Source organism: Temnothorax longispinosus, chromosome 6, assembly GCF_030848805.1.
Source record: "Temnothorax longispinosus isolate EJ_2023e chromosome 6, Tlon_JGU_v1, whole genome shotgun sequence".
In the NCBI taxonomy this organism is placed as follows: domain Eukaryota; kingdom Metazoa; phylum Arthropoda; class Insecta; order Hymenoptera; family Formicidae; genus Temnothorax; species Temnothorax longispinosus.
The window spans coordinates 15337058-15352698 of NC_092363.1; the positions used below are offsets into that span (position 1 = coordinate 15337058).

Consider the following 15641-nt stretch of genomic DNA (forward strand, 5'->3'; position numbering starts at 1 on the left):
CTCCTCTTCTTCCTCACTCTCGTTTATTCCAAAGCCCGTGAAAATATTATTCAGCAAAATCGAGATCACAACGGAATGTAAAGAAATTCTCCTCGCTCAGCACTTCGATATTCATGCGTTTCGAACAGCAAAACGTAAAAAATATCCAGCGCGTCTCAGTAAGATGCAGTAACGAGGACGCAGTGAATAATTGGCAATTAGAAATTCAGTGCGGGTACAAATGTTTGTGTAAGCCCTTGGAACGACGAGACACAATAGTTTCGCGAAAATGATCCACTTTCGTCGATGTCTTTAATGGATTTGGCACGGGCTAATACTGGGGAATTCTCCACGAATGCGCAAGGCGACATACTGTCTAACGACAAGAACATTCCAATTTCCTGTCAACGAAGATGTATAGCACCTCGTGAATTTCCTTTAATAATCAGTTTAGCCGAACAGAAGGATACCCTCGACGGGATATCGGTCAATCAAACCGGTCGTCGAGCGTGATCGACCCTCGCGATAAAATCTTCTTCCTTGATTCGATACGTGTAAATCGTAGATCCGGATATCGAAGAAATCTTATCCTGAACTATGTGCTTTCTTCTGATTTAACGGCGAGATGTATCGATGAGAGGATGAACTTAGGATAGACTGACTTCTCAGATTGATCACAACACGGCAGGATGATCTGTCAGCGTGGTTGTCACGCGTATTTTTACAAAACTTCAAATAAAACAGTTTCCTTAATTTCGGGGTGAGCCCGGAGCTCTATAACTATCACTTGCATTTCGTTGGATTTACGCATGTCACGAGTATCGTATACGCAAAGGTCTTTTTCTTCCCTTCTTAAAATTGTGCATCCGTTGCGTTACAGCTCTTCTTTTCGCAGTCGTTCGGATTCGCTTGAGTGATCGACAGGACGGAGTGCTTACGGTCGACTACCGACGAGTCCATACTCGGCGTGCTACAGCTGCCAGTTGCCAGTAGTAAAATCGAGGACAATGTCTCTGACCATAAACACGCTCATAAAATTCCGGCAAGGTATATGCGTCCGCGACGTCCAATCATCACCAGAGATATATCGCACATAAAACATTATCTGAATTGTCCGACTTGACTCACAGCTGCGTAGCGACGACGAGCCCGGATGACGCACCGATTTCCAGCATACGTAGCACGTCGTGATAGTTCCGCGAGCACCATCGACTACAACCGACGCGTCTCCTCATCATCCCAGCAAGGTGTCCGGGTCGACCCCCGTACGAGTGCACTGCGGCCGAGCGACTAACGTGAGAGGGACGTTCGAGTGGAGGCGCGTCGCGCGCTTCAGAGGGTCGCGATCGTTGTTCCAGCCGACATTTCAACTTCTTGTTTCCGGGAGAGGGAGAGAAAGAGGGAGAGAACTAGACAGCTAGATAGAGAGAGATAGAGAGGCGAGAGAGTCGGATCGCAGCAATTTTCCGCCCTCGGCGGCTAACTCTTTTGCGCGCGGCACCATTCCTTGTCTCTCCTTCGTCTCTCACCCTTGGTCGTGTCAATGTCGGAGGCAGTCGACTTTTCTACGTTCTCAGTGTCGCGTCGCGTTACGTTAGCTTCGTTTTCGATATGCGCGCTGGCTTCGTTGTCGTCGCCGTCCTCGCCGCCGCCGCTGCCGTTGACGACGACCCACCTGTACTCCGGTCTTATTGATTGGCGGCCGAGCCTCGCTCGCGCGCGCAACGGGTGTCTCTACGCAGACTCGGGTCCGCGAGGATCACCCCCGTCGAGAGGAGAATGCGCGACGCCGCGCGGCGCAACGCCGGGCGAAGCAGCGCGGGACGCCAGCTGACGCTGGTCGACGTCAAGCGGACCATTGTGGAACACCGAGCATTATGAGACTACAGAATGCTTCCTTACCAGATACGATTGTTAAAACGTCGCGTAGTCTCGTGCAAAGGGTCACGTAGATAACGGGGTCTGATCATTGCTTCTGCTTTCCCTCTCAAGATATCGAAATAAAAATGGAAAGAAAACATCCGTGATTATATCGCAAGATTTCTTTCTGCACCCTTGTCGTGATATACGTTCAAGATTTATGTCGGCAAATACGAAATTATATGTCGGCTGAGAAAAAATGTTCCATCTTCTTTTATAATTTATATATACATTTTATTAATGGAAATATATGTATACTTCATTTCAAATAAAAGTGTTAAACATATCTATTAGGCCTCGTACTAGAATAAATATGTGTATGAGTTTATTTCGTACAAACGATATCAAACGATAATACGATATCATGAGTTTCACTCTTAGCAATTTATAACACGGTGCAAACATATGCAAATGTGGTCCAAATATATGCAAACGCGCGATGTTATCAGATCTCGCATTTGCTCATGCATTCTTGCCACAGGGGAGAAAGTTATCTATCTTCGTTTCCGATTGCAATTTATTTTATCCCCGTAATGGATATATTGGAATCCTGATGTCCCTTCATCGAACGTGCTATAAATTTCAACGATATTTTCCACCGACCGTAAGCCTTTGAACGATCCATGTATTGAACGGTCAGTGCTTCTTCCGTGCAACGTGGCAACTACGATAGTTTTATTTTCGTCAACAAAAAAACGCGCAAAGCGGAGGAACAACGCGCAACTAAAATCATGAAAAAACCTTGTACTTGTAGACCTATTTGTTTTCCCCTTTTTATTTATTTTTCGCCCTTCATCTTCCGCAAAACGAACTTTCTTGACGCAGTCGTGCGATCTTTCTCTCTCTCTTGTCGTAACGAGCCATACCATTTTATTTTATACCATTGCTACCTATTACGGAATTACATCATTTTTGATGGCGCGCCTGTAATCATACGATACTACTGCTTTTTTTGCCGCCTCGGAAATTGGCCACAACTTAGATAACGATCTACCCTCTCATACACTTTCTCCTAATAAAAACTTTAGATAGAAGCTTTGTAATTGTATCATCATGAATGCAATTCTTTACATCGCACGTAAACAGATGAAAGTTAATTCATCATTTTAATTAGTTGTTAATTCAGTTCAGTTGAATAATTTAATTTAGTATCCATTTTTTTTTAAACAATTGCAAAACGGGTTGCTATATATTATTACTAATATCGTTACAAGGTAATAATGCGAGAATATAGAATTTATAGCCATTAACCGGATTATCATCTCTGTATTATCATCCCTTCATAACGGGAATATTATGGAGATTTTATTCCTGACATGTTGTCACACAAAGGGAATAATAATCTCCTTTGTCAAATATGATACAAATCCTCTCTTCAAAAGAATGTTCCTACTTTTTCCAGCGGACTAACGAGAAGTTTAGTATACTCTTAAAAGAAGATATTGCTAATCCCGTCAGTGCTTTATTGTCTATCCGGTTCTGGCTTGCTGGAAGGATGTAAGATTCATGAAGATAAGTTCTAATCCCCAGCGCTCTCGTTTTCTCGAAACACCCAATAGGCAATATTTTCCGCTGGTCGACAAGTTTAAAGTTATAATGTGAGAAACTTTAGTCGCTATTTCTATACGCAAAAGGTACGGGGGAGTATTTATCACTTGCAAAAGCGCCGGAAGAATTAATTAAAAAAATTAAGATAAAGCGCTGGCACGCTTCATTGATCATGGCGCGCGGCCATTCCTTTTAAAACATCTCTAAATCATTCCACCTAGATTTGGGTCACTACAGCTGGTCCATCAGTCAGCTAACGCCTCTGGAAAGCGCTCTGGACTATTCTGGATCCATCGATAAGCGCCAACCTAGTTCTCACATTCGCGCTTGTTCATTGCGACTCAGAGAAAAAAATAAAGAACGCGACATTTCATTTTGCGCGTGGTTTGAAAATCATCCAAGACCTCAGATTGCTTTTAAATTATAGAAATTAAATTATAGCCTCACAACAAGCGAAGTCTCTTCTTTCTTCTGGAAAGCTTCGTCGCAAAGTTTCCCAAATTCTGTGAAACTCGGAGTACATATGTGTGCCATGTGTTCTAGATTTGAAGTCGGCAAACAGATCGTAATGCAAGCCAGTAATATGTATTAGAACTTGTGTCTTCCATTTCATTAAAACAACACATATCAAATTCTGAGTATCATGCTTTCAATGTAGATATAAGTATAATTATAAATTGACCGATATACGTTGTGTAAAAAGAATATAAAATCTCATTGGTTTAAAAATAATAGACAATTGCATACAAAGTTTTTATAACATTATTAGAAATATCATAGAGTGCTCTATACACCGCTTTTAGCGTTGTCTGATTCATGAAGCCGCTTATACCAACCTACTTTGCGAAAAAGTTTCACGCCGTCGTACATGGATTATTGTTAGAAATTGGATACTCGAGTAAGAACTTCCAAGAATATAATCTCGGCGATGGAAACGATCCGAGGGTGAAGCGGTAAATGCGCGATTGTCCGCCGCGCAGCGCGAATCAAGGAGTTATCGGACTTCGATAGCGAACGTTGCAGAGGTTGCCGACCCGTATGTAGCGATCCCGTGTAATATTCGCTCTACTTCCGGAAGGTAACGATATGGCTCACCTGTTCCGCCCGCGGCTTATTTTCATCCTGCTCCTTGCTAAGATCTTCAACGAGGTCATGGAGCAGTCTGATGTCCTGGGGGCTGGGGGAATCGACCCTACCAGCCCCCACGCTCATCGCACTATGGGGCGCCAGTTCACACGAGTCAACAGCCTCCTCCTCCTCCTCTTCCTCCTCTTCCTTCTCTCCCTCCGCTGCGCTCCTCTCGCTGTCGCTGTCCCAACAACCCTTAACCAGGGTCCACTCCCAGTCACCGTCGGTTACCCTTCTGTCGTCATCGCTCATTTATAGCATTCAAGCGGCTTCGGGAGAAATTCGGACTTGGCGTCTTGCGAGAAATCCCAGTTCTTCGCGGAGTTCTTGACCCTCGTCCGATGTAGGAGAAACACCGGCCGATGGGAGGTTAATTATTCAAGACCTCGCTGAAGGACGCTTTTTCTTCTTTATTCGATAAATAATCCGACACGCGAGACGCTTTTTTGCTTTCTTCAGAATACAATTTGTCTCGGACGATTTCTCGGCTCATTGGCACAGTGATAACTGATACTCCGAGTGATTTAGTTGCCGATTTAATTGACTGTAGCGAAAAAAACTAGTAATTCTTATTCTTAAGACAGTACGATGATTCTCTTGACGCGCGTTGTTCCTTGTTCTTCCTTGTAGTATGTAAAAACGCAGTAAATGTTTGCTTTTAAAACGGATGAGTAGCACGAAATGCCTTTATTGTCGAAATTAAGCAGTGTTCGCAGTTTCACGGTTCACGAATGAGTCAGAGAAGTCCTTATGTGCATCTTAATTTGTATACTTTCGTTCGTTTGCTGATGCACGATGTATCTCTGTTTCTATTTAAAATTTTTAATCAATTGTTATTAATTGTCGTAAGAATTAAAAAGTTATCCCTTAAGTGAGAAACTAAACAAGTCGATTTCTTTATCAAGTCTCGAATTTCCAAATTTTATTTACGAAAATAAGAAATTTATGCACTTAATTGCTTATTTTAAATTCTACAAAATTATAATTCTTTAACTTGATAATATATGCAAAAGTTTCATAGAAACATGAAATTTTTAGATAAATAATTGCTTCTATTTCTCTAGAAATTTACCAAAAACTTCTTGTCCAGTTTCCACCTTAAAAGTATAACTTTTTTTGTTAACATGTATATTTTGCAATAAAGTAATTACGGAAGGGGAACTTCTATGAACGAAAACGTTGTCGCGTTATATCGTGTTTGCGTGCATCAACTTGTTCGTTGCGTAGTTAAATTTTACCTGGTGCCGGTTCGAAACTTGAGACTTTTGCAAAGTAATGTAACGTGTAGAGGGAAGTTTGCTCGTTTGACATTTAAGAAAATAAACAGTCTCTTTCTCGAAATGTGGTTTTTGGAAACGACTATAGATAACGATGATTGCATGTTACTATCAGAATGTTCTATAGTAACATAATGTTTCACATAACGTTAAGTTACTAAAATAAAATAAAAATATTAAGTTTCGTTAAATTTTTCGTTAATATTATATAATTAACAATATTATAATATATTTGAAAAAATATTTTTTATTTTTAAGAAAAAAATAATTAATACTTTGTAAAAATTAAATCGTGCTATCGAGCTATGCGTAACATTAAAATGAAGGATGAAGGATAAAGATGAATCTTGCACGTTAACAAACATCATGCAAGCAGCTTTCTGCATGATATAGTCATTTTGCATTCTTGATAAAGGGCTCACGATGGCGGAAAGTCCATCATGCAACGATGTGATTTACATCGTTGTAATTTTACGATCTTTATAATTTATGCTAAACGGTTATTGATAACATCAAAGTTAAAAGCTTCCGGAAGCCATTATTGTAGCGAACGAAATGTGCCTTTGTGATGAACATCGCGAACGAAATGTGCAACTAGTATAAAATGCGCGACGGACAAAATGTCTGCGCAAGATGGTTCCTGGAGCCGAATGCATTCGACACTGAACAACACAATCATCTTTTTTACGAATTCACGATCATCGCGTGTCCAACTAGCCATTGTCTACTTCGATCCTTCTCGGCATTGATAATAAAAGTGGGACTTAAGTCGGCTGCGAAATAATGTAAAAGTCGAAGGAGCGGTGGGGTATATTACGGTGAGGCAAGTGGATCGTGCGTTTTCGTGCCTATCGGCACCTGCATATGCATTTGCACACAAAGGACACACGCGCATATATACGTGAGCGCCTGCAAATGTGGGTGGTGTTAGCATCGCGACGCAAGGACGCCAGTCATTGATCACCTGGTGGCTATGACCTTCGCCAGTTGCATTGTGGTAACGTGGCCGCGTGTCGTTGCCGCGAAAATACCGCCTTCGGTGCGAGGGTAAAAGATAAATTCATCCCCTGGGCAGAATATTTTTCGGTTGCCTCCCGACATCAGTTCGATACGATTGGCAATTAATCTCACGTCGAAAATGATAGCCCGAATCGTCTGTTTCAAGTTACAAGAAAAGCTGATTGATTTCCGACGTCGAAGTTACATGACCGGAGTCGTGTAAAGGTTTTCTTAACGATTTTCTCCGGAAATCAATGTTATATGCAGACAAGTGAATTCGTGGAAATCACATTATCGTAGGTGTTCCGTTATCCCTACAAATTTAGTACCAAGTGATTAAATAATTCTAAATAAATAATTGAAAGACGTTATAAAAGAAGCAATGGTTAATCTAATTCAAAGATGATATTTTTTTCCTTACAATAAATGTTATAAAAATACATATTAAAAAAAAACTGTTAAGTAATGCCGATAGGAAGAATTTAAATCTAGGATACTTCGCGAATGTTTTTTTAGTGAGTCTTTTATCGCGGCTTTGTCAATGTGTACGTTCTAATTAGAAAATAATAAATATTTTGGTAGCTGCTTCATATCCTTCTAGAGGACGTTATCGATTTTGCCGATAAAGGGAAAATGGACCCTTCTGCTTTAACCTCAACTTGAATCTGCTGAATTTGCAGAGAATTAATTTTGAGCCTCGTGCCATTATCGTGTTCTCACGAGCGAGATTCAGCATAATAATTTGAAACGAGATTGAGCACGAATTCCCGGCTTTCAAGGAAGTTTAGGATTTCTACATTTGTTAGATCTCTTGGGTGCGTCCATTTTTAATCGCAATCAAAGAGACGTATATGTGTATATTGTAGAATTTTTTGTTTTTAGCTTAATTTTTCTTTGCGAGAATTTATGTCGTTAAAGCTGAGTAAAAAATTTATATTAATTTAATACGACAAAATATAAATTTTATAAACTTAGCATTTCTGCAAAGATATAATTTCCACGAACTTAATTGCTCATGATAAGCGTATGAAAATGACAAGCAAAATCTGAAATTGATGTCAACTTTAAGCAACAATGTGGGAACAGTTTAGATAATGCACTATTTAATTGTATTAGAGAAGTTCGAACATATGAACAAAACAAAAGTTTGCGATAGCTTCAGTAATGAGATGGTAACACTTAATGTAAATTATCATATATCATATCAAGAATTAGTTTAATGAATACGAAACATAAAAATATGATAGATGATAGTGAAAAAACTTGTATTAAAATAAAATGCTGGAAAGCTTCAATAAAATATGTTCTGTTTTCAAAAAAGCTTGCATTAAAATAAAATGCTGGAAAGCTTGAATAAAATATGTTCTGCGGTTTTCAAAAAAATTATTCCTTGGGGGCAGAAAGAAAACACCGACGGTTTGGTACGTAAGAAACCGATTCAATAAAGCTGTCGCCATTTTGGAGGTCCTTAGGGTACCGTAGCTCGTAACGTAACACGAAAGCAACTACGCAACGTGTAACACGAAAGTGTATAGAGGAGCACGTGGATGGGCGCGTATGTGGCGCTCCTTTTGCAAACTAGATTGTTCATGTCTCGAACCAGTCTCGAACAGAATCCGTTGCATGTCGTGAATTTGTGCAACAGAAAGCCGCGACGAATAGAATTATGTGAATCTAGAGAACGATCACGTGAATTTAGAGAATATCTAGAGAATAATACACAGGGCGTGTCAAGTTCATTTTCATAACGTAAAAATTTATTTTCTGAAATAATAAATTTTTGGAGCAAACTTTTTCTTAATAAAGATTTGATTGTCACGCAATCTTTAGGTCTATAATCTGTAACTGTATAGGTATGCAACGAATCTGAGACACTCTGCAAAGACATGGATGATGAATGATGCCAAGAAGAGAGACAAAATTATTTGGCACAGCTTGCATGAAAGTACCGTGATTAATCTTAATAAATGAGGAGCAGTTTATCGCTTGGTAAAGCAGAATCATCAATGAATGCATTTATTAAACTCACTCATTTATTAAAAATTCTACTGAAAGTCGCAGTTTCAAAAGTGCGTATATCAGTAGATGGAATTTTATGTAAAATGACCCAATGATATAAAAATATAAAAAATTATTACAGATATAAAAAAATAAAAAAATTTCCAATAATATTGTGAAATTTAAAAACTGATAATAAATTTTATACAATCATAATTATTTTTTAGCTTTAATTTATTATATACTAGATAATTTCAAACAAAATTGAATGTTTCGAATATATAGTGTTCCTGGATGGAGTTGCACTTATCTACAACATTTTTTTCTGTATGTATTTCCAATACATTTTATAATACGTGATCACTGTGATATTTTGTATGTTATTCGATGACATGCGAAACGCAGCAACTTCTTCGTTCATTATGTACTTGACTATTTTATATATTTATTTGTACTTTCAATTTTTTGTGATTAGAGAAGTTTCGTTTAAAGCACACGCTCACATTGTTCGCGGCTCGGCGTTCACTGTCGCCATTGGTTGCAACCAACCCCTTCGTCGTAGTCGTTGTCGGCGCACGATTCTTCCTCTTTTTCTTTCAGGGCCACGATCGATCGGCGATCTCACGCCTTTTGACTCTCGCAAATTCGCACGGTAATGAACCGCGACCTATCTTACGAGACGCGCCCTGAACTCGGTATCGGATGTCCCGAGAAATCGCAAAAACACCGATCCTCGAGGTCCTCGCGATTATTGGTGACCAACCGCGAACCGACAGATGAAAAGTTTTCTCGCGAATGACAGTCTCAATTTTAGAAACTGTGGTTCGCGAACGTTGGCAAACGATCCCGATCACTCGCGGCTAAGTTGACATGGGTACTGCTGGTAGGTACCACTTGATGTTCTGTCATGATCTTGCGTGAGAACGTGACGCGAAGGGAGAACGCGCGCCGCCGTCCAATTAGGTTTCGCGCGGGTCTCGAGGACGGGCGACGAGCACGGACTGGGCGCGACGTCGAATGAATTGATCGGCAGGTTCTCGCCCTTGCAGAACCCGCGGACGTAAGAAGGACGTCTTATCACCGTTCGCATGTGCGATCTTCCTTCGCCGAGAACGTGGACGGAGTGGCGAGTGACGGAGCTACCTGCCAGGCAGAACGGGGGACACTGCGACACTGATCAGGGCGCCGTGTAACGGAAAGCCCATGCATTTCCCGAGCCCTCTCATAGCCCTCTCTTTCCCTCTCATTCCGGCACGCGTGCGCCCCGATAAGTCGTTCTTCCTTTCTCCTCTTGCCACGGCGGGCAATCCGCCAGCCAGCGGATTTGTCTCTTCCCCCGCGTCGCGATTGACGTGTGCATCCGTACTTCCGGTACGCCTTTATCCCGCCACTCGCAGAAGACTGGATGCGATCTTACCCCCTTGTCTTGTTTTTTTTTTAATTCGCAATAAATGCGTAGATGACCGAATTTACTGAGAGTACCCAGGATTCTAGAAAACCTCCCCACTGACAAAAGATTTTTAGTGGATTTTTAATTAGTCATGTCGCTAAGAGTTTATTTTTCGATCGATGGAAAAAATGTATTAAAACAGCAAGTCTGTTGTTTTTAAAGTTAAAGATCGATCGTCCTAGAAAAGGTATTAGTTCTCATTTAATTGAGAACTGAACTTCAAAAGAAGAGGATTAATTGACATTACGGTTTAAATAGATAATTAATTAGATAATCAATTATTCGAATATTCGAGTGTGCTGCTTATTCTAATACTATTTCAGCGTTACGATCCATTTAAATTTATAGGACGTACATTTATTGCAGAGATGTCATGTATATATCGCCTCGATATGTCTTGCACGATTCATTAGTTACCGTTATTAATTAATCATTCTCACGCTAATTGTGGCCTCTCGTCTTCCCCCGGTAATTTCTCTCGCAGTCGGTTACGCAATTCTGACTAGTGTAAGTTAAAATGAAAAATACCGGGACTCAAGTTGCCTAATCGTAAAAGATATCGAGGATCTTCCGCGCCAGGAAATAAGTACGGAATGTCAGCTATTTGATGTTCACGTGCTATTAATTATTCTCTTACTGGCGGCTGCTTCCTTCTTCGAAGCAGGTTCTCGGAACATTGCGAAAGCTTGATGATCGCTAAACGAGCTCGCATGATACTATTTTCGGCACTGAATCTCGTGCGTTTTTACGCATTGCCATGTGCAACGAAAATGGCATAAACGCAGCTGCATCAGAGTTTCACTAGTCACAGTTCTCAATAGATTGATTTAAATACTAAAACGAATATCTTAGATATTTCTTGAAATTTCGAGAGAATTTTCTGTGACAAATTTATGGATATCTATGTCAATGAATGTAACAATATTTTGTCATAATGTTAAAGCTAACGGATTATAGCATGCTTTCGCAAAATAAAGAAAAAGTTTCTGCGCAGCTTTAAAACGAACCTCCTGATGAAAAACGTCGGCGCTGTTATAAACCAGGGAAATTGATTTATTGGCGTTGATATAATTATTGCAACAACACCTGAGTACATGATAAAAATCTCTGCAATGTTGCAGTATCGGTTATCAATATATTGGAAATTCGGTGGCTATTCTGGTTTATATAAATAACTGAGCACGCGCGATGAGAACTCCTCTCCCGTTAAGCCTCACCGCCAAATGATGGGTGTGCTTGCTGAAATGCAGCCTGCAACTTGGAGGAATAGCATCTATAATTCAGACGTTTGTTCGGAATAACGCGACCACGAAGTAATGATCAAAGTTACGACAATACCAAAGCGACACATAAATATATATGTTACGACTTCTTGGAAGCCCATGAGCTTTGCACGACTTTGTCGAGCAGATTGGATTTGCATATTACAAAGTGCAGAATGTTTCAAGAGACAGTTACAACGTTAAGGGAAATAAACACTTAATCTAATCTTAATTGTTTCATGCATGCAAGAGTAAGGTTTCGTGATCACACGTGTATACACGTGTATACAGTGTCTTCTAGTTCCGATAAAATTCTGAGAAACTTGATTGACCTGAAAGTCTTTGTATACTTGTCACCACGTACCAATAGTATATTCAGGAAACATTGGAGTAATGCGAAACAATCGATCACGAACTTAGAAAATTTGTTTTCTGCACATAAAATGTCGCGTTGTGTTACGCTTATACGTAACAAAATAGCAATATATGTGAAAGAGTACAATTTACCGTATGGTATGACAAGTATTTGAGAAATAAAGTAATTTTTATTGGCCGATATAAAGTCAAATATCGAGTTAATTTTAAATATGTCATACGATTGTCTTTCGCTCCATTCTATTTTTTGCCTCGCATTCATATCGCGATGCAATTTAATTTTCTTTTTCGCATGTTGACGTTAACATAAATAGATGGTATTGTAACGTTACTATTTCAGCATGTGGCTATTACGGATTCATTAAACGAGACGCTTTCTAATTTCACGTTTCGCCGATAATATTAATTTGAGAGATCCCAACGGCCTCGTATCTTTCTCAAACCGCAGAGTTTTTACTCTGCGGCTTTTTATACCGCGTTGATATTCGTTATAAAACGTCATTTTGCGAGAGTCCTATGCTGCGGGAGATTTCCGCCTACGAGACTGCGGCGCAGTCGGATTGGCGCCAGTCAGGGCTGTATTAATGTAAGGCAGTGTGTTAAAAGTACACCCATATGCAAACAACCTCCTTTCTCTACTCTTCGCCTATGCATTGCTGTTTTACTAAATATTTGAAAACTCACAAGTTCCGTCACATTTCTCATACATCACCCACCTACAGTCACGTGCTAAATGTGAAACGAGATTTTATTTAAAAAAGCAAGAGTTGTTTATCATCTGCGATAAAAAAAACACAAACTAACTTGATGTGCAAGAACTGATAAAAGTTTATTTAATAAGCAAAGTCTGCAATTGTTTAAAAAAAGAAAGGGAATTTTCGCATAGTAATTTGACAGCAAATCGTCACAATTAATTATATATATGTGCTATTCTATTAATATTGTTACTTTCGTAAATGTTGCTAGATTTACTATTCTTTAACTTTTAATTAATCGAAACAATGGAAATGAACTACGCAAAAATTTATCAAATACAGTTGCTTATTACGTTAATTACGTAATTTGTTTCTTGTAGAAGAAGACATAAAATTCACCCCAAAGTGTTTTAGGGGCAGAAATTCGTTTTCATTTAGCGAGAGTATTTCGTGACGAAAGCACGTTTTATTTGGTTGGTATCAGCAAATGAGATTTAACTTCTCTGCGAATTCTATCTTTAATTCACGAAATTAGATTGCTCCAAGTGGGCGAAGGTATCTTTGACCCACCAAGGAATGGCTGACGCTTTCATTTCCAGAAAACATTTTACGCCAATTTCAATTAATGGGATAAATACGTCGCCGTGAGGCTTTTAATTTCCTGCCATCTCTCGAAATGAGATATCACGATTCTCTGTATGACAAGAAAACTCCTCTCTATATAATCATACAACTATTTTTATGTTACACACACAAGAAAGAATTTATTTCTGTAGATAATCCCACGTAATAATTAATTGAAATACATATATATTTAACGTTGCGACCTTTTGAGATTTTCTACCTGTTTTCCTCACAATTTTCGGACCCTAACGTCGTTCATTAATTATGATATTTTACTTACCTGAGCAACTTTTTCTCCCATGTTTGGTGTGTGCATTGCTCCTTGAAAATACTTCGCAGATCCATTGTCTTGTAAGGAAAACTATAATGATAAAAAGTACGCATTAACAAAGTATTATGTTGAAAATAATAAAATATTTTCAAAAAATATATCAATCCGTTTTTAATATATTTATTAATTTAATAATTCCATGTTTAATTAATTAAAAAGTAATCTAAGTTAAGGAATAGGAACTAAATGCATGAGTGATCTTCGTGATTTTGAGCATGGTAACTTACTTTGTGTTTGATGGAGTCCGGTCCCATCTGACTCAAAGACGGCGACTTCCTGTCCCTGGACGTTCGCCATTTCTGCAAATCGCTTTCGGAAGCGACGCCAGGAAAGATTTTCGAATGTTTCGCAGCTACAAAAAATGAATAGTAGGTGTAAGTCTTTTCATAGTTATGCTACGCGAAAGGTAAAGTGGTATCATTGTTATCATTAATCCAAAATCTATAGGCGTGAAATACAGGCTCGATCAAATCGAATCTATTCGAATCTCAATGGATTTTTGAAACTGACGGCAGCGAGTCTAATGAGCTAAGTCACAAAATCAATCGTTTATATACATCGCTAATCGATATATTTAAACGATTATAAAAAAGCTGATAGTGTGATAACCTAGTACGAATACAGGCACGTGTGTATATAGTAATACGTGTCTTATACAACATAATTCTTCTGGTTTTATAATATCATTTCCAGTACGCATACTAATCTAATGTAAATACAATAGTACAACGAAACGATCATACCACATCCATATATTCCGCATTATTCTTCTGTTTTAAAGAAATGACAATGTTTTATAACTAATTTAAATGTTGCATTATGTAAAAATATCTGTTGAAGAATGCATTGATAAAAAATGTATTTAAAAACTATAATATTGTTATCCTTTTCTTAATTGTATTCCTTTTTAACTGTATATTTTGCAAGCAATCTAATATTAATCGAAGATCGTATTGGTGATCGCTTCGATGTCCACGATTAGCTTGACGAATGAATAAATAACCGAGCCTATATCTCTCTAGAAGCGTTCAGAAGTGTGTTAATAAAACAAGTTAGTTAATCCGCACTAGAAGCTGCATACCTGTGAAAGAGAGATTGTTTTATTGTTCGTAAAAGTCGCGCGAGACGTTATATATCGCGTGACGATGCGTTAATTAGATGATACATCGGATACTATTATATGTAATATATGTATATAATGGGAGGATCAATTTGCTGATGATTTTTATACAATGATATATGGCAATTGTTGTTGATCGCGGCCCCGCGATTAAGCGCGGTTCACATGGCTGGATCAGTACGTACATAATGGCAAATACCTAAATATGCACTGTGATATTTGCATATGTGTTTGAGTAAAAGAAGCTGTGAATGCTTAATCATTCTTGTCTCGTTGTAAAGTAAAGCATGGAAATTTGATCTTCAATCAGCCAAATGTACCCGAGTGAAATCCTTGATCTTTACTACTTTCGAAGAGTCAGTTGATCGATGAGAGTTTAGATGTCGGATTCAGATCAAACAAACGAACATGAATAAATACGAGTGAAAAATTTGCTTCGATGTGTGCTAACAGCATTGAAGCAGTTCATTTGTGTTTGCTCGCGCTCGTTTGTTTCCGATTTGCATTCGGTTTGAGAGAGCGAAAGTCAAGATTAGAATAAATCAATATCAATAACTTGAATAAAGATATTTTCAAGATACGAAATGAATACGGAATATTCATTATTCTTGAGAAATAACATATTACATTTCAGAAAAAGGCAAAACGTAAAACCAAAATTTTTGCATAAAATACGTTATATGACTCGAAAGTGATCCGGATTTTTTTTTTAGAAATATGCAGATCTTTCGTCAGACAGTTTTTCCTCTGTTAAATTTAATAAATAAATAAAGTTCAAATTGTGTGAGTTGCATGCATTATCGAAGAAACCGGATTGCTTCACATAAAGTACAGTTAAAGATATCTAGACGTATGTACATCTGGACGTCCTCAGATTTGCGAGTATAAAATGGCTGATCGAGCGAGTGCCGGTCTGATAATCGTATACGGCAGAG

General features: G+C 38.7%; 1 protein-coding gene across 11 annotated transcripts in view; it reads right to left on the reverse strand.

The window, feature by feature from the left end:
• Sei (potassium voltage-gated channel seizure) overlaps positions 1–15641 on the reverse strand; it is a 96183-nt gene that overhangs the window by 31190 nt on the left and 49352 nt on the right. For all 11 annotated transcript variants that reach the window (XM_071781130.1, XM_071781129.1, XM_071781127.1 and 8 more), the window contains 2 exons: positions 13814–13938; positions 13536–13616 (listed from right to left, as the gene is read on the reverse strand). In XM_071781130.1, coding sequence (XP_071637231.1) covers positions 13536–13616; positions 13814–13938 — 206 coding nt within the window. The remainder of the gene's footprint in view (positions 1–13535; positions 13617–13813; positions 13939–15641) is intronic.